A 20,416-nucleotide genomic window follows, 5' to 3' on the forward strand; every position below is an offset into this window, starting at 1 on the left:
TGAGATAAATTATTTCATGCTTCACACACTTGGAGTATGTCATCTACTGTAATATAGTATCTGAATGAACACTTTAAATAAAATACATTTCTGTAAGTTAATTGTATACTTTAAAAATCTCTGAAAAATTTGAGTAGCAAGTCTCAGAAACTTGATTCTAAATATTAAAAATATATCCTTCCTTGGGAGGGAGCGTGTAGTAAACATGTTAAGTGTGATTGTAAGCATACTGTCTTTCTGGAGGTCGCTTTGTTCCTGCATCCACTGCTTTCATTTCAGGGATGTTCATGGAACACCAGGCACGAAAGGGCCAGAAGCATCCCCCTGCAGGACCAGCACTTGGCCCTGGCCATCCTGCTGGAGCTGGCTGTGCAGAGAGGCACGTTGAGGTGAGGGCTGCCGCAGACTGGAAATGCTTTGGGGAAGCACCTCTGTGTCCAAATACCTGTTGCGTTGTGTGCATTTCACTAAATCGTGTGTGACTGCAGCAGATGTGGTGCTCTGTAACCAGAGAACCATGTCCCAGAGCTCGCTCTCTCTTTACCTTTTCTTCTCTTCCTCTTTTATGCTCAGTTTTCTAGCCTGGGAACTGTTCTTTTTTTTTTCTTTCAGTTTTTCTCATTTAATTATTTTTATTCCATGAATTTAAGATCCTAGAAGTTCCATGTAAACGTGCTCTTTGAGCTTCTTAACTGGTCTTTCCTATCAGCAGAAGGCAATGTCTTATGCTAAAGTCTCGGTGTCAATTCAGTGATTTAATTACCACGGCTTTACTTTCATTTCCTTTAATATCCCAAGTATTGCTTCACTTCTATCTAGCTGTTTGCTTTTATTTTTGATCAACCATGAAGAAAAGAAGTTAATCTGTTTTTACAAGGAATAAATATGTTTTCTCCTTTAGCCAAATGTTGTCTGCCATCCTGTTGTTGCTTCAGCTGTGGGACAGCGGGGCACAGGAGACTGACAATGAGCGTTCTGCCCAGGGCACCAGTGCCCCACTTTTGCCCTTGCTGCAAAGGTTCCAGAGCATCATTTGCAGGAAGGATATGCCTCACTCCAACGGCGATATGTACGTGAGTGTCATGATGGAACTTTGTGTGTAGGTGGCACTTGAGTCTACTTATTTTTCACGCAAGACCAGCGTGTGTGTCCGCGGCAGTGTTTTTCTCTGGCATGTGTGTGTTTGGTGGTAACAGCAGCGAGTCAGATTAGACAGGTATAGGAGGTCACTTGTTTGTGGAGAAGACTCGGATCAGTGAGCACCGACTTCCTTGTCAGCACAGAACCAAGCTTGAAACACGCACTTTTAAATCAATACCAGAAAAGAATGACGAAAAGAGCGGCCTGCTTTGTTGGTCCTTCCTATGTACTGGGCTCTGTGAAGGGCATATCACTTGAGCTGTCACTCTGTTTAGTACCAGCTCCCCCCTTAACAGGTGTGGATGCCGAGCTGGGGGAGGAGCAGGCGTGTGGGGCCCTGGGCCTAAACCTCCAGGACTGCTGGTCTTTACAGGTCAAGTACAAGTTGGATTTTGCATCTTTTTGGGAAAGTCTTTGGCATTTCAATATCATGCTTTGGTTTAATTTTTCTATTATTTGGCAGTCTTTAAGCTAATGATAATAGGACTCTTCTGCCTTTAGAAGAATTAGAACTATGATTTAATTTGCAAATGAAAGTCGGCGTTCTCCAGAGTGGGCAATGTTTAGATTAAAATAAAGGTTTTGGATTTAGATTTCAAGGCCAGCTTGATATGCTGTGCTGGGTTCCCACAGAGGTGCTTCTGCCTTTCTCCAGGGCTCCTAGGCCTGTAGGGTGGTTTGCTCATGTTAGTAATCTGTGTGGATTCAACTTACCTGTGGTATCATAAATGTATACACGCACAGTCAATGTTGTGTACATGTATACCGCAAATTTAGACATTTACACAGTTTATATGCTGCACAAATACATAGCTGTATAGTATAACTGTATCATCAGCATTGTCACTTGATGGGTCAAATGAGTCAATACCAACATATAAAGAGTGGGTAAAGGCTAACTGTGTTACTTTAATTTTTCCCACCATTTCTGAATGTTTGTTTACTTTTCCTTTCTAGCTTTTGTCTGGCCCTCTGAGCCCCAGTGAGAGTTTCCTGAGGTACCTCACCCTTCCGCAAGACAACGAGCTTGCCATTGATCTGCAACAAATGGCGGTTTTTGTCACGGCCCTTTTAGACCATCTGGCTACACCCTGTAGATGCCTTTGCCGTATAGCTCTCCAACATCTCATAAGGTGTGTGTGCAAGAACCCTGTTCTCCATGTGTTTTGTAGCTATTACCACTTGTAGGTTCTCATCCTGGGCCTGTATGGAGACTTGCTTTTTCTGATATTGGTAGGGGGAGCTGGCCTGTGGTTTTTAAACATGTTTGCAGTTGAAGGTGTTATCCGTGTTGAGAGTGAATGATGAGCAAGCTGAGGCACACAGGCCTGGGGACCCAACCTGGGGGCCCAGGTTCCAGGTTCAGGTGGCACAGTCCCAAAGAGCTCCCCTTTATCCACAGTCCCAGGCCCTCCCACCTTCTGCAGGGGGTTCCACAGCCTTCTTTATACTCTGAACGTGGGCTGTGGTAGTATGTAATGCTGGTTATAGCAGTGACAGTATAATTATATATTATATCTGTTATGTAATAGTAATGGTAATAGTAGTGATTTGCACGTGTGGAGCACCTGTAGGGTGCAGGCCTGCTGAGGACCTCATGCACGCTGTTGTATCTCATTATGTCAATGAGAAAACTGCTTTTGCTAATGGTAGTGAACTTTGTCAGTGTAGAACAGTAATCCTAGTTTTGAATGCAGATTTTGCTAACATTTTATTTCTAGTATGAAGAGCATTTATTTTGTTTTACAGTCATTAAAAAAAAAAGGAATACAGTCACGTGGTTCAAAAATCAAACCTAGGCAGAGACACACTGTCGCTTCCCCGCCCACGCCTTCCACCCATTTCCCACCTGCTGCCTCTGACTTTTCAGTCTCCTCTGTAACCTCCTTGATCTCTGGAATGAGTACGCTAGTGGTAGCATGTTGCATTACTTCTGTTGCTTGTTTTTTTTTTTACTAACCATATATACTGGAGTATTTTATCAGAGTGTCGCTCTTTGTGTTTATAAAGCAGCTTAGTCTTCAGTGTGTGGATGTGTCTTTTATGTATCTTTCTTTAGTGAGTCTCTTATTGGTGGACACTTGGGCTTATTGCCACAGTGTTGCTATACAAATAGTGCTGAGGGTCGGGTGTGGTGGCTCATGCCTGTAATCCCAGCACTTTGGGAGGCCAAGGTGGGTGGATCACCTGAGGTTGGGAGTTTGAGATCAGCCGGGCCAACTTGGAGAAACCCCGTCTCTACTAAAAAATACAAAAGTTAGCGGGTCATGGTGGCACATGCCTGTAATCCCAGCTACTCGGGAGGGTGAGGCAGGAGAATCGCTTGAACCTGGGAGGCAGAGGTTGCAGTGAGCCGAGATCGTGCCACTGCACTCCAGGCTGGGCAACAAGAGTGAAACTCCATCTCAAACAACAACAACAACAACAATAACAAAAAACACAAATAGTTCTGCAAGGCCTGACCTGGAACATGTGTCCTCCATGTGTGCATGTGTGTGTGCCTGTGCACATGCACAGGTGGGGATGCACCTAGTGTGGGCTGGTTGTCACCAGATTGCTCCTGTACGTCTTGATTTCTCTCACCACCAATAGGGCTGCTGGCCTCCCAGCCTTGTGTGTGGGCTTTTGGGATTTTGCCTGCTAAGGCAGAAAGTGGTGACTTCGATATAGTTTGAGCGTTTTAAAATATATTAGTATTTAAGGGCCATTTATACTACTTTTTAGTGGGCTCTGTTGAAATGCAATGGAAATGGAAAAATAGCCTGTTCAGTTGCTTCATCATATCTGTTAAATGAGGTAATACGGCGTGGTACAAGATGGGGTTTCACTGTGTTAGCCAGGATGGTCTCGATCTCCTAACTTCGTGATCTGCCCGCCTCGGCCTCCCAAAGTGCTGGGATTACAGGTGTGAGCCACCGCACCTGCCTGATTGGATTATTTTAAAGCATAACTCTGTCTTTAAAATATTTTAAGGCATTTTACCTCTTAATGATAAGGATTTAAAAAAAAAAACCCTACAATATCATTATCCTGTTTTATAAGATTAACAGTGATTCCTTAATCTAACATGCAGTCCATGTTACATTTTCCTGGACTATCTCAAAAATGCCTTTTTTAGGTGGTAATTTTGAATTACGACCTGAGCACGTTCTCTGTGTTGGCATTGCTTGACATGTGCTTCTAGTCTCTTTCTCCAAACAGCATGGCTCCAGGCCCTCCTCTCCCTGTCTCTGATCATACCGTTTTCTTTTTCAAAGAAGCAGGTTGGTTATTTTGGAGAACTTCACATTTTCTGAATTTGGTTGATTGCTTTCTCTTATTCTAGACCAACATGTTCTTCTGTTAGTTCCATTAATCTGCTGGTTAGATCTAGAGGTTTGGTTGGATTTGAATTCAGGCTCATTAGGGTGGTGTTATGTCTGGAGTCATGCTGCGTGCTTTCTGTTGGCTCAGGAGGCCTGTAGTGCTTGGTGGCTCCCGCTTTAGTTCTGTGAAGCTAGACCAGGGAATTCATGTGTTGCGTGTCCCCTATAAAATCCCCACCAACCTTGCCCTCTGCTGTCTGGTTAGCAGGAGGTACAATCTGTACAGGAAGGACATAGTCTAAGCTTGACTTCTTGAACTGCCACCTCCCTTTAACTATTTTTCGTAATATTGAGTTGGTATCCTAGCACTTGCATAGGTGACCACCACTCAGGTTTTCTTTTTTTGAGTATTTTTATGAACTAATAGACTTTTATTGATTTGGTGTTTCTTTTCTTTTTTAGCTTTTTCCCTCTAATATACACATTTAAAGGCATAAATGCCTTCAAGCATGCATTTAGTTCTATGTCACCAATTTTGATCTGCAGTATTTTGATTATTAATTGGACACATTTTCTAATTTTCATAGTCATTTTTTCTTAGAATTTTGGGTTACTTATGAGTGTATTTTATAATTTTCAAATATGTGGATGAATATTTTTATTTTCTGTATATACAGTCATTTTTATTTTATTTTGAATGAATTTTTGAAAACCTATTTCTAATTTAACTGCATTGTAGTCAGCACACATGCTCTGTAACTTTATTTCTTTGAAATCTGTTGAGATTTGCTCTGTGGCCTGGCATGGCCCGATTTGATACTCATGCTGCCTAGATTTTTTTTTAAAGCATTCTATATTTAATAGAATTTGTATGTGTGGTATTAGTTTCAGAGCTAGATATGTATTTCTCCCATTGTGATTGTGGATTTTTTTATTTCTGCTGTAGTTCTTTCACACAGTTCTTTTCATTTTACCTATTGATTGATCGATGGACTGATTCTGGTTTCTGTATATACAGAGTCATTTTTTACAGGTCAGAACTGTAGAAATAATGAGGAAGTGACACTTATACACAAGGCTGATTTGGAGAACCATAATAAAGATGGAGGCTTCTGGACTGTGATTGACGGGAAAGTGTATGATATAAAGGACTTCCAGACACAGTCGTTAACAGGAAATAGTATTCTTGGTAAGATTACACTTCTTATTTCCTGGTTAAAAGTTACAGCCTGTATCATTCTAAGCAGAGTATTTGGCTTATAAATGATTTCTTTAGTTTTGTGCCAGCCCCTGCATACTTTAATGTATCGGTGGCTTTGGTGTCTGTCTTATCAACAAATTGAGCACATTTGAAGAATTTCCTTTCATTATGCATTTTTGTTTTAATACTTGGAACTCATTTCAAGTTCTGAGTCGGCCCAGGCAACCCTGGGAGACAGTGGGAGGTCATTATACTCTGGTAACCCTCACTTTTGAGTTAAGCACCTAACTTATTTCCTACTCACTATTTCTCCTATAGCTCTCCAGGCAAGCTGAATTGAACTCATGTTGCTTTTTCCCTTTTTGTTTCAGCTCAGTTTGCAGGGGAAGACCCAGTGGTAGCTTTGGAAGCTGCTTTGCAGTTTGAAGACACTCGGGAATCCATGCACGTGTTTTGTGTTGGCCAATATTTGGAGGTGAGGCTGTATGCCTTGAGTGACGCAGAGGATAGCAGGGGATACCCTCTGTGTGTTTGTGATAGGAATATTTGGATCTAGAAGTACTGATATCTGAGTCTTTTGGGGGGCATTAGAGATAAATATAAAGATCCTTTAGAAGTTTTGTCATAAATGAATTTACATTTATTCTTGTTGAGATCTGTGATGTACTGGTCTTGAAAGATTGTTTTTTAAATGATCAATTGTGAGAAATATAGACAGTGTTCCACAAGAAAAGAGGTTAAACTTTGGTCTTATGTAGAAATTTGGAATGGCTTATTATCTTGAGGTACGTATTTTTTGGGAAGAACTATGTACAAGTGTAATTCTTTACAATAGAAATTTGTCCTTACTATGTATTCACAAACACATAGAATTTATATATTGGGATTAGCTTTCTAGGTATCCACAAGTAATAAAATGTATTAAATGCCATTAGGGCAGGGCTTAAAGCATTTTATGAAGGGGAGAATTAACTTTGCTGTAAATATCTTCTGTGACTGGAAAAGTTGAACTCTTGCTTTTTTCAGATTTTTGTTAGAATAAATTTCATTTCCTCTACATGTGTGGTCACAGTCCGCTAATACTTGTCATCGAATACTTGTCATAGTTTTGTTGCCCAGTGTGTTCTTTGTGCATGTAACAATTCATTATACTTTCTGAAGCGTGGTGTACAGTCACTTTGGAAACCGATTCCTAAGGAATATTCTAGCCAAATCACGTATCTGTGCTTTAGTTTTTCTGCAGTAGGGCTGTGCGGTTGCTGCCTGCTTTATTGGGCATGTGGGTTTATGTGGTATCTGCTGTTACTTGGGCACAGCAGCATCAACTCACTACACTATGGAGAGGCAGAACGCCCAGAGCACCCCTGGGCTCACATGGAGGTACAGCTGCAGGACAGAGCTGTCCTTTTGGTTTTATGTTTTTAATTAATTCTGTTTCCTCAGATTGATGATGGAATTTATTTTTCCAGCCTCACCAAGAAGTTGTCACCATACCAGATCTGGGGAGTCTCTCTTCACCTCTGATACACACAGAGAGGAATGTGGGCCTGCTTCTCGGATTACATGCTTCCTGTTTAGCAATGAGCACACCGCTGTCTCCTGTCAAGATTGAATGTGCCAGTAAGAAAATCTTTGCTTTTTGCTGATCAGCAGATTATTTTTTTTGAACTGTAAGTGCCATTAAGAATGGGAGAGGGCCAGGCACAGTGGTTCATGCCTGTAATCCCAGCACTTTGGGAGGCTGAGGCATGTGGATTGCTTGAGGTCAAGAGTTTGCGACCAGCCTGGCCAATGTGGTGAAACCCCATGTCTACTAAAAATGCAAAAATTAGCTGGGCGTGGTGACAGGTGCCTGTAATCCCAGTTACTCGGGAGGCTGAGGTAGGAGAATTGCTTGAACCCAGGAGACGGAGGTTGCAGTGAGCCGAGATCGCGCCATTGCACTCCAGCCTGGGTGACAAGAGCGAGACTCCATCTCAATAAAAAAAAAAGAGAGGAGGATTCAACACAGTTGATGATGATAAAAATAATAATAATAAGGATAGTGAGACTGAATCAGGTAGAAACAGCTGTGAGTGGCTGTCATTTGCCCTCATGGTCTGTTGCTGCAGAGGAAGCTAAAAAGTGTGCAGGAATGTCTACCCGTCTACCCTGTGGTGTTCTCATGTATTGCAGCCTCTGCCTGATGGGCTCAGCATGGCTTTTTTCTGCCTGCATGCCCAGAAATTGCACAGAATGTGGATCAGCTGTCCTCTCAGGGAACAGCATTCTACTTGAGGACTGCGTTTTTACCAGACCAGGCTCAAGTCAGTTATAGTTCAGGATGGCAGCCTTTGTAACCACCTAAAATAATAAGCTTCTTCCTGTCTCCTAAGATGGGTTTACATTTTCCTTCATGTAGTTGTGCATTTCCCATCTGTCTGTCTGTCCGTCCGTGTGAGCAGCTTCTGTTGAGCAGTTGCCTGGTGCCGTTGCCATGCGAAGTGTACAGGATGCAGTGATGGATAGGACATGCCTCTGCTTTCTGGTACCGTTACCATGTGAGGTGTTCAGGATGCAGTGATGGATAGGACACGCCTCTGCTTTCTGGTGCCGTTACCATGCGAGGTGTTCAGGATGCAATGATGGATAGGACACGCCTCTGCTTTCTGGTGCCGTTACCATGCGAGGTGTTCAGGATGCAGTGATGGATAGGACACACCTCTGCTTTCAGCTGCTGCTTGTCTGATGAGCCAGCATTCTAAGCAGGTCACGTTACAAGGTGGTGAATGGTGAAATGGAGACGTTCATACATGATTCTGGGAGAAGAAAGGCTTCGCATTGGCAGCAGTCCTGAAATTGTGTGAGGGAGCATTCTGGGCAGAAAACACAGGAGTGTCAAGGGCACTGCTGAGAGGAGCAGGGCTTTCCTGCTGCTTGCGAGAGTGGGTGTGGCAGAGGCTTGCGGGGAAGGAGGATCTTGGTGTCCACACAGCCCCCCTGTTGGGTGGACCTTTGTGCAGTGCTGGGTGCTGGGCTGCCTGTGGTGTCCTGTGAGGTGTCTGCTTCCCTCCCTCCTCCTCAAGGCTCATTGCTTGCCAGAAGATGGGCTTTGTTTAAATTGGCAAGGAGGGCAGGGCTGGCGAGCTCCAGGGCAGAGGGTGCCATGGGCCCTGGCAGGTGGGTCCGATCCACAGGAGGCTCAGAGGCTTATCTTGCAACAGTAAGGAGGGGCTGTCCTGTGCTTAAAGCGAGAGGGCCAGAGAGAGTCGGCATTTGATTAGTGTTTCAGAAGAACGAATGTGGTGGGTTGGGGAATGCTCCTGAGTGCTCTAAAATCTAAATGTCCAGTAAAAGAACACTAAGTGCATGCCCGCTTTGATTGCTTGGATTTGGAGCAGTATTTGATAACACAGATCCTTAATAGAGATCTGTAGTGGTGCACTCCCTCAAGTTGCCATAAGCAGTTGTAATTAACATTCGCACTGGCCGATCCCGTGCCTTGCACCACGCACAGGTCTCCTTTCCAGTTCATCGGCCCTCCCATCTCCAAGGATCTATCCTTCATTAAAGATTGTGTGTTTGTTAAATATTTTCTCCTTTTTGTTCCTTTATAAGGGCTCTAGGAATACGTAGCTTACCCTGAGGGTGTAATTCTTTGTAGAGACCCTTCAGAGGTGCTGTTCCCTGCCTGGATACTCAGCGTCTAGGTCTTATTCCTCATCTTAGCTCAGTTGTTGCTTCCACAAGTCCCTTACTGACCCTCAGAATAGCGGTGGTCTGTCTTCCAGTCTCCCTGGTACCCCCATAGTCATCCGTTGCACATAGTTTCAGACTCGAAATCCTGTGATTAATTGTGTCAGTGGTGCCCTTTGCTGCCTTCCTTGTTAGAATGTGCAACTCAGTCTTCACGCGGTATATATGGAACCAGGCAGTTGCAGGCAGAGCACAGGTATCCAGAGAATGTTAGACTGGAACTATGATCCTGAGTTCTGATGCCATGCCTGAGGTGAGTGGAATCACCAGAAAGTGTGTTCACGTAGATAGAGGAATTATAAGTCAAGCTGTGTAAACATGTTAGGTGGAGCTCTTTCATATGAATGATGCTGAATTTCACCTTCTAAATTGAGTGTTTAGTTGAGCATCTTTTTTTTTTTTTTTTAGCATTTATTTTGAGTTGTGCACTTGAGTTTCTGTTTCATGTTTGCATGTGCATTTTCTAGAATGGCTTCAGTCATCCATCTTCTCTGGAGGCCTGCAGACCAGCCAGATCCACTACAGCTACAACGAGGAGAAAGATGAGGACCACTGCAGCTCCCAGTGGGCACACCTGCCAGCAAATCTCGACCCTGCTCCCACAGACGGGCCCTGGGGGACCATTCGCAGGCATTTCTGCCAGCCATTGCAGACAATAACATTCAGGATCACAACGTGAAGGTGAGCTAGGCCTGCCCCCACTGCCACCTCAGTGCTTTTGTTTATCTGGGGACTTTGACATGGGAATACTTATGTGCTCTTTGGTTAACATAGCACAGACTTTGTTTCATGTATTATTTGGAGGGTTTTGAGGTGAGAACCTGATTGTGTTAACATGCTAGCGAGGCTTCAGAAGCATTACTGATTGCAAGTGCACCAGAAGCTGTGGCATGTTTAAAATTTGTGAAGACTCACTGGGTGGCCCTGAAGTTACCTCCAGCTGTTTCTGTTGTAGGACTTTTTGTGTCAAATAGAAAGGTACTGTAGGCAGTGCCATTTGACCACACTGATCATGTTTCCCCCCGAGCATCCCGTGGAAGAGGTCGGTCGCTTGCTGTTATGTTGCCTCTCGAAACATGAAGATTTAGGTAAGGAGCTCAATATCTGTGTACTTTAGCTACACTGCAGATCCCTCGACTAACCTGCAGTACATATTCATTCCTTCCCTGCCCTTCTTTTAAATGTCTTTTTGCAGGTCATGTGGCATTATCTTTAGTTCATGCAGGTGCACTTGGTATTGAGCAAGTAAAGCACAGAACGTTGCCTAAGTCAGTGGTGGATGTTTGTAGAGTTGTCAGCCAAGCAAAATGTTCGCTCATTAAGGTGATAGATTTTAATTCTTTTTATTCTGTGCTTTGCAGACAGTTGCTGAAATATTTGTTGTTAAAGTTGTCTTTTCCTGGTTAACTTTGCAGACTCATCAAGAACAGGGCCGTTCTTACAAGGAGGTCTGTGCTCCTGTCATGGTACGTTTGAGATTCCTCTTTAATGAACTGAGACCTGGTGTTTGTAATGACCTCTCTATAATGTCTAAGTTTAAATCGTTAAGTTCTTTGCCCCGTTGGAGGAGGATAGCTCAGAAGATAATTCGAGAATGAAGGAAAAAGAGAGGTAAGAATGTAAAAGGACAGAAGATACTATTAAAGCATGTGCTTCACCCTGCTGCGCTGGACCTGTGATTTCAGAGTGAAGTTTCTCTACTGTTAATTCCATGTGACATTTCTACCTGCTGCCATCATTTTTATGTATAGTTATGATTAAATACAGAAATCTCGCTTATTTTTCCAAGAGGCAGTTTAGGAATTGAGTGTGGTATGATTTGATTACTAGTAAATTGATGTTGAAAATGTAAATAATCTTTACTAAATTGATGGGAACAAGGAAGTGTTTTTATTTTATTAGTTATCCTGGTAATGAGATATAATGGGAACATTTAAACTTATTGCCATTTTTCTAAAGAAATGTTTTTTGTTTGGAAATATTGAGTATTCTGATACATGGAGAATTATAAAGGGAAGCTAAAAGAGTTACTGACATTTTCCTGGAAGTAGCTGTGTAAGGGTACAGAAAAATCTTTTTGCATTAAATCCAAATTTGAATAAAAATGCTTAGAATTTAGTCACTTGTGATTATAAATAAACTACAGAAATTTCTGATTATATCCTTTTTTTTTTCTTTGAGACGGAGTCTTGCTCTATCGCCAGGCTGAAGTGCAGTGGCGCGATCTCAGCTCACTGCAACCTCTGCCTCATGGGTTCCAACGATTCCCCTGCCTCAGCCTTCCAAGTAGCTGGGATTACAGGCACGTGCCACCATGCCTGGCTAATTTTTGTATTTTAGTAGAGACGGGGTTTCACCATGTTGGCCAAGATGGTCTTGATCTCCTGACCTCGTGATCTGCCCGCCTCGGCCTCCCAAAGTGCTGGGATTACAGGCGTGAGCCACCGCGCCTGGCCTCTGATCATATTCTTAAGACTTATACTGATTTACTCACAAACCTGCTTATTGAACAGTATTAATTACTGAGTTTCTGATGGGTGTTTTGAACAATAAGCTTATGAAAGAGTAAAGTGTGATAGAAGCCATCCTAATTTGATTGTTCCTGAACAAACCCTACACCATAACAGCCTGTCTGGATCCGATGGGTGCTCTGGATCAGGAAGTAACAGCAGTCACACTTCTGTGATTCCTTTAACCCAGGCACGCAGGAACTCAGCCCGGGCCCAGGAGACAGGCTGCCTCAGCATGAGGGAGAGAGAATCCACCATTTGCCATCTCATATCCGTGGGTGCTGAGCCCACACTGTCACTCTTAGAGTTTCTTGTGGGTTTATAGATTTATTGTGTGCTGTTTCAAGCTGGTTTTCTTTTTTTTGGAAATTAAGTAACTTGAAAAGATTAAGTGATTAATATTCCTGTTGCTGTGTCAGGGATCCCTGAGCCTTCTCTCAGGCTTGATGATTCACTTAAAGGACCCAGAAGAGCTGTTAAACTCACAGCTGTGTTTTTTTTTTTTTTTTTACCGCAAGAATGGTACAGATTAAAATTAGCAAAGGGAAGGGTGAATGGAGGGAAGTCCAGAGGAAACTAGGCCCAAGCTTTGGTGTCTCTCCCCAGTGGCGTCACGTGGATGTGCTTAGCTCTCCCAGCAAGTGTGTCACATCATGTGTGAAGAAATGTTAACCGGGCCAGCGCACCTGAGCCTCGAGTCTAGAGTTTTTGTTGGGGGCCAGTCACATATGCAGGCAGTGCCCATGTGACTGACCTCAATTACTCAGACTCCAGTGCCCCAGTGCAAAAACAAGTGGTCCCTCGCAAGTCACATCATTAGCATAAACTACCTGGCCAGACCACTGCCACAAGGTCCTGGGTGTCAGGTATACCAAAAAACTTATCAGGCAGGGTGTTCCAAGGGCTCAGAGCTCAGCTCCTAGAAGGAGGACCAATCCTGAAGGGACAGACCTTCCTTGGGAATTTGCAGGGTCTGAGCAACCCCGGCCTGCTATGTTAGCTCTTTACTGCCCAGGTGTATTATCATGTTGCTTATTTTTTATATTATATGCTGAGGAGATTTAGACCAAAAATTTTAAAAGATAAAATATAGGGAGGAAATTCCACATATCACAGTGAATTCAATTGATTCAGTTACACACTAACAGAACCACTGAACTGGACCAGGGTGGACAAGCCAGGAACTGTGGGCCAAATTCCACCTCTTGCTTGCTTTGTGTTGCCCATGGACTAAGACCTTTTTTTTTTTTTCCAGTTTGAAATTGTTTTTTTAACAATTAAAAGAAGTATATTATTTTTGACACATGAAAACTACATGAAGCTAAAATTGTAGCACCATAAATAGAGTTTTACGGGAGCACAGCCACACCTATTGCTTTATCTGTGGTTACTTTTTGTGCTGCAGCAGCAGAGTTGAGTATTTGCAACAGACTGCATGGCCTGAAAGACTCAAATGTTCACTCTCTGGCACTTGAGGAAGAGCTTGCTGGCTGCCGGGCTTCCCCTGCTTCGGGGCTTCTCCCCTCGTCGCACTCTCACTTTGTCTTTTTGTTCTGCCAGGGTGATCATTTCACTCTTGTTGTTGAGCATTGCAATTTATAATGTTGTTCAGATGTTTATTTGAATGAAATATTTGTCCTTCATGTAAATCTAAGTATTTCTTAATTTAAAATTAATATTTAAGTATATGATTTTTATAGTGAATGATGTTTTAAAACACAGTTCCTAAGAAGCCAGAATCTATAGATGATGAAGAAAAAATTGGAAATGGAGTGATTTAGAAGAAGCTTGCATTTTGCCTCACAGTCCAATAAATGTGGACAAGAGACCCATTGCAATTAAATCACCCAAGGTGCAGTATTTTCTGTGATTCTGAGGTTGGCTGAATAGAATCATAGCACATAGCAAAGGAATCCACAGTCTCGTACCTCTGTACCTGAGCATCCAGAGGGAGGGACGGGCGATTGTTAGAAATATGGCCCCAGTGATGCTTCATGAACTTGACTTATGATGTCTTGGTCAGAGCTGTAGCTGGAGAAGGGTTTCCTTTTATTTTTGGTACTAGATTGTATCATTAATTATTCACCATTCATTCCTTAAATATATTCTTTGTTCCAGAAACAGTGCTGGGCCCTGTGGCCATTAAATTGAACCATAACTTAACTTTGTATGCCAAGCTAGCCTGTTCCAACATATATTAGTATAGAGATTATAAATTCACTTATATTTATAGCATAGTTTTAAAACCATGTATTAATGACTAAATTTAACATTTTAACCAATTTAAACCTATGAGCATTATTTATATTTTACTTGAATAACTTTTAGAGCACAGTTTAATATTAAATAGGGTAGACAAATGATGAAAATGGTTTTCCTTTGTTAGGACAAATGGCAGCTGCTGTTGAGTACTGTTACAGGTGTTCACAAATACAAGTGGTTGAAGCAGAATGTGCAGGGTCTTTATCCGCAGTCTCCACTCCTCAGTACAATTGCTGAATTTGCCCTTAAGGCGGAACCGGTGGATGTGGAAAAAATGAGAAAGTGTCTACTAAAACAGGTAACATTTGATGAGAAACGCATGTCTGCATTGGGTAATATACATAACACTTAACTGTATGCATTGATATTTTGCAGTTGGAGAGAGCAGGGATTTGCCTGGAAGGGATAGATACAATTTTAAAACTGGTGAGCAAGAATTTCTTACTTCCATCTGTGCAGTATGCGATGTTTTGTGGATGGCAAAGACTTATTCCTGAGGGAATCGATATAGGGTAAAACGTTAGCATATTTTTCTTAATTAAGGAAGCTGCGGCAACAAAATGTTGTTCTGTAACAGTTAGAAGTCTGGCAGTGTCCCGAGTCAAATTCTTTATCTTTATTTGAAAGGGAACCTCTTACTGATTGTTTAAAGGATGTTGATTTGATCCCACCTTTTAATCGGATGCTGCTGGAAGTCACCTTTGGCAAGCTGTATGCTTGGGCTGTTCAGAACATTCGAAATGTTTTGATGGATGCCAGTGCCAAATTTAAAGAGTTTGGTGAGTCAACAGTTGCATCAATGTTATTTTATAGTTTGCCTTTAATTATATGTTGTGGAAACTTGCAAATGCCAATTTTTGCTTTTGAGAAGACTGTGTTTGTACTTTGTACTTGTATAATCTATGCTGCTGTCAGCTTTCTCAGATTTTAAACAAAACTTTAAAATTTAGCAGGAGACACAATGTTGAAGTACTCTAGTATAACATTTTTACATTTTTACATTTTTATGTGTATCACCACATATCCTAAAGTGTCTGTGTCCTATATTAATATTTATTTCCTGTATAGTTTGAGCATCTACAGAGAGTTGATTGGATTGGTTTTGTGGAGGAAAAGTGAGGCATAACTTTTATATTTGAAATGGAAGGAATGGAATAGGGCACCAGGGTATTCAGAGAGCACCATGCTAAGTCCTGTAGACAGATGGAACGACCTGTGCACAGAATACAGGGGGTAGACCCATCGTGCAGCATGACAGAGCTGCCCACTCTGTGGAAACCACTGAAAAATAGTCAGAAGTTTAGAGTAATCACCCGTGCTTTCTGCATTATGTTTATTCTTGTATCCACGCACAAGAAATGTCAGTGGGTGTCAATGCTTATTAGGTATCCAGCCGGTTCCCCTGCAAACCATCACCAATGAGAACGTGTCAGGACCGAGCCTGGGGACCATCCCGCAAGCCCGCTTCCTCCTGGTGATGCTCAGCATGCTCACCCTGCAGCACGGCACAAACAACGTCGACCTCCTGCTCAATTCCAGCACGCTGGCCCTCGCTCAGACGGCACTGCGCCTGATTGGTAGGTCTGCACCGGCTTGAGAGCCTTTGGGAAAACGTCAAGATTTTGCTTTGATTTCTTTTTTTTTTTTTTTAAGCTTTTTGTAAATTATGGTAAGACACAAATAGCAGAAAGTGTAGCATTTTAACATCGCAATTCAGCGGTATTAAATATATTCACAATTTTCTAGAGTCATCACCACTGTCTAGTTGTAGAACTTTTTCATCACTATAAATGCACCCCATTTAGCCATCAGTCCTGACTCACCCTGCTCTCCAGCCCCTGATAGTCACAAATCTGCTTTCTCTGTCTATGGATTTGCATATCCTGGATATTTCATATAAATGGAATCATACCGTTTGTGGCCTTTGTGTCTGGGTTATTTCATTTGGTATATATCAGTACTTTATTTTTATGGCTGAAAAAGATTTCATTGTATGAATATGTAATAACATTTTGTTTATTCATTTATCTGTTGATGGACATTTGGGTTGGTTTTGCCTTTTGACTTTTGTGAATAGTGCTGCTAGGAACATTTATATACAAATACTTGTTTGAACACTTGTTTCTAGTTCTTTTGATTATACACCTAGGACTGGAATTACAGGGTCATATGGTACAACTGTGTGTAACTTACTAAGAAACTACCAAACTTTTCCACAGTGCCGTATCATTTTTACATTCCCACCACCAGTGGGCAGGATTGCAGGATTCCAGTTTCTCTACTTCACTGCCAACACTATTTTTTGTGGTTTTCTTTTTTTTTTTTTTTTTTTTTTTTTTTTGGATTAAGGCCATCCTAGTGGGTGTGAAGTGGTATCTCATTGTGATTTTGATTTGCATTTCACTAATGACGAATGACATTGAGCTTCTTTACATGTTTGTGCTTGTTGGCCATTTGTATATCTTCTTTGGAGAAGTGTCTATTCAAGTCCCTTTCTCTATTTTTTATTTTATTTTTTTGAGACGGAGTCTCACTCTGTTGCCCAGGCTGGAGGGCAGTGGCACGATCTCGGCTCACTGCAACCTCTGCCTCCTGGGTTCAAGCGCTTCTCGTGCCTCAGCCTCCCAAGTAGCTGGGATTACAGTCACACACCGCCACACCGGGCTAATTTTTGTATTTTTGGTAGAGATGGGGTTTCGGCTCACTGCAACCTCTGCCTCCTGGGTTCAAGCGCTTCTCCTGCCTCAGCCTCCCAAGTAGCTGGGATTACAGTCACACACCACCACACCGGGCTAATTTTTGTGTTTTTGGTAGAGATGGGGTTTCGCCATGTTGGCCGGGCTGGTCTGGAACTCCTGACCTCAGGTGATCTGCCTGCCTTGGCCTCCCAAAGTGCTGGGATAACAGGTGTGAGCCACTGCACCCAGCCCCTTTCTCCTTTTTAAATAGGGTTATTTGTCATCATCTTCTTGTTGTACCAATAAATGCACTATATAAGTGTGCCAAATATTTAAAGAAGAATTAACACCAGTCCTCAGACTCTTTAAAAATTTCGTGTATACTAGACCTTCACAGATCTGTAGACCTTTATCAGATATATAATTTGAGGGTATTTTCTCCTGTTCTCTGGATTGTATTTCCTTTGATAGAGAAGTTTTTTATTTTGATGAAGTTCAATTTATCTGTTTCTCTTTTGTCGTCTATGCTTTTGATAGATGGAAAAAGCCATTTCCAAATACAAGGTTGATGAAGATTATCCTCATCTCATGTTTTTTTCTGTAAGTTTTATAGTTTTAGCTCTTATATTTAGATCTTTGGTCCATTTTTAGGTAATTTCTTTTACACAGTGTAAGATAAGAGTCCAGCCTTTTTCTTTGGATGATCTGATTGTTTCAATACCACTTGTTGAGGACTGTTCTTTCCCTGAAGTTCTCGGTACCCTTGGCAAAAATCAGTTGGCTGTAGATATTTAGGTTTATTTCTGGACTCTCAATTACATTATCACATTCTATATGTTGATAATTATGCAGGTACCACACTGTTTTAAACATTGTAGTTTTGTACTGTTTTAAAATTGAGAAGTGTGTTTTCTTTCTCAAGATTATTTTGGCTACTTTGGGTCCCTTGCATTTTCATATGGACTTCAAGGCTGGCTTTTCCATATCTGCAAAGAAGACCATTGGGATTTTTGCTAGGGATTGAATCTGTAGATTGTTTTGGAGAATAGTGCCATCTTAACAATGTTAACATCCATTCTCTGAATGTGGAATGTCTTTCCATTTATTTCTGTCCTCTTTAATTTCTTTCAGCAATATTTTATTGTTTTACAGTTAGGGTAATAATGGCCTCATGGAATGAACTAGGTAGTGTTCCCATATATTCTATTTTTAGAAGAGTTTGAGGATTGGTGTCAATTCTGCTTTAAATGTTTGGTAGAGTTGACCAGCTAAGCTTTTCTTTGTTGAAAGGTTTGTTGTTTTTTTGTTTTTTTGTTTTTTTTTTTTTGAGACAGAGTCTCACACTGTTGCTCAGGCTGGACTGCAGTGGTGCGATCTCAGCTCACTGCAAGCTCCGCCTCCCAGGTTCACGCCATTCTCCTGCCTCAGCCTCCCGAGTAGCTGGGACTACAGGCACCCGCCACAACACCCAGCTAATTTTTTGTATTTTTAGTAGAGACGGGGTTTCACCGTGTTAGCCAGGATGGTCTTGATCTCCTGACCTTGTGATCCACCTGCCTCGGCCTCCCAAAGTGCTGGGATTACAGGCTTGAGCCACCGTGCCTGGCCTGAAAGATTTTTAATTACCGATTCAGTCTCTTTACTTGTTACAGGTCTATTCAGATTTTCTATTTCTTCTTGAGTCAGTTTGGGTAATGTATGTTTCTAGGAATGTGACCATTTTATCTAGGCTATTTTATTTGTTGGCATACAGTTGTTCACAGTGTTCTTTTATACTCTTTTTTATTTTTATGTTGGTAGTAGTGTCTCCACTTACATTTCTGATGTTATTTGCATCTTTTCTCTTTTTTTCTTTTTTTTTTTTTGAGATGGAGTCTCGCTCAGTTGCCAGGCTGGAGTGCAGTGGCACAGTCTCAGCTCACTGCAACCTCCGCCTCCCGGGTTCAAGTGATTCTCCTGCCTCAGCCTCCCAAGTAGCTGGGATTACAGGTGCCTGCCACCATGCCCGGCTAATTTTTTTGTATTTTTAGTGGAGACGGGGTTTCACCATGTTGACTAGGATGGTCTCGATCTCTTGACCTCGTTATCCGCCCACCTCAGCTTCCTAAAGTTCTGGGATTACAGGCGTGAGCCACCTTGCCTGGCCTCTTTTTTTCTTAATTTACCAAAAGCTTTTCAGATTTTTTGTTCTTGCCAGAAACCAAACTTTTGGTTTTGTAGATTATTTTTCTATTCTCTATTTAATTTTTGGCTGTTCTAATCTCTATCATTTCCTTCTTTCTGCTTTGTATTTTTTTGTTTTTGTTTTTGTCTTTGTTTTGAGACAGGGTCTTACTTTGTCCCTGAGGCTGAAGTACAGTGGCGCAGTCATGGCTCACTGCAGCCTCAACCTCCTGGGCTCAAGTTTTCCACCTGCCTCAGCCTCCCAAAAATGCTGGGATTACAGGTGTGAGGCACCACACCTGGCCTAACTTTGGTTTTTATTGTGTTCTTATTGTTCTTCCAGATGTAGAATTATTGATTTGAGATCATCTTTTGTAAATTCAGACTTTTATAGTATAATTGCCCCTTTTAGCCCTGCTTTTGGCGCAGCACAGAAGTTTTGGTATGTTGTGTTTTCATTCATCTCATAGTATTTTCTAATTTCCCTTGTGATTTCTTCTTTGACCCACTGATTGTTTACCGTATGTTGTTTAATTTTCATATACTTGTGAATTTTCCACTTTTCCTTTTGTTATTAATTTCTCATCATTTCCTTTTGGTTGGAGAGGTAATTTGTATGATTTTAGTCTGTTTAAATTTGAGACTTTGTGGCCTAACATATGGTCTGTTCAGTCTAAGAGAGTGTTCTGTGGTATATTTGAGAAGACTGTGTATTCTGCTCTTTTTGGTGAGATGTTCTGTATATGTCTGTTAGATCTGATTGGTTTATGGTGGTGTTCTTTGGCTAAAACCGAGATGCTGCAGGGCCAGTTGTCAAAGTCACAGTGAAAAAGCAAGGTTTTCCCAAGCTCTTTTAATCACATCAGTCTTAGAGTTCACATTAATCCATTCAAAAATATGTATCAGGCCAGGCTGTAATCCTAGCACTTTGGGAGGCTGAGGTGGGTGGATTGCTTGAGCTCAGGAGTTTGAGACCAACTTGGGCAACATAGCGAAACCCTGTCTCTACAAAAAATATGAAAATTAGCTGGGCATAGTGGTGTGTGCCTGTGGTCCCAGCTACCTGGGAGGCTGAGGTGGGAGGATTGCTTGAGCCAGGGAGGCAGAGGTTGCAGTGAGCGGAGATCAAGCCACTGCACTCCAGCCTGGGCGACAGAGTGAAATCCTGTCTTGGGGGTGGGGGGAATCTTTCTATCTATCTGTCTGTCTGTCTGTCTCTCTCTCTCTGTGTGTGTATATATATATATATAATTATTTTTTAATTTATATATTTATATGTTGTGTTAAATATATATTTTAATATGTGTATTACAGCTGAAAAGAATCATCTAGTAAGAGTTACATCTCATTTCTTGAGGCCTCATTAACAACGAAAAGTTGCATTTAAAAATTACAAAAGCATATCTCCATCGAGAAATGGCC

The 20,416-nt window shown here is 41.8% G+C and overlaps 1 protein-coding gene and 1 pseudogene across 1 annotated transcript in view; both read left to right on the forward strand.

Annotated features, from left to right (window-relative positions):
• Positions 1-2,168, forward strand: part of LOC134760247 (E3 ubiquitin-protein ligase HERC2-like) — a 40,056-nt gene extending 37,888 nt beyond the window's left edge. The window contains exons 10-12 of the mRNA XM_063716511.1: positions 280-389; positions 902-1,069; positions 2,098-2,168. Of these exons, the coding sequence (XP_063572581.1) occupies positions 280-389; positions 902-1,069; positions 2,098-2,116 (297 nt within the window). The 3' untranslated portion in view covers positions 2,117-2,168. The remainder of the gene's footprint in view (positions 1-279; positions 390-901; positions 1,070-2,097) is intronic.
• Positions 2,169-5,486: 3,318 nt separating this feature from the next.
• Positions 5,487-20,416, forward strand: part of LOC129050305 (putative HERC2-like protein 3) — a 50,081-nt pseudogene continuing 35,151 nt past the window's right edge.

This window comes from Pongo abelii, chromosome 16 (genome assembly GCF_028885655.2).
Source record: "Pongo abelii isolate AG06213 chromosome 16, NHGRI_mPonAbe1-v2.0_pri, whole genome shotgun sequence".
Taxonomy (NCBI): Eukaryota; Metazoa; Chordata; class Mammalia; order Primates; family Hominidae; genus Pongo; species Pongo abelii.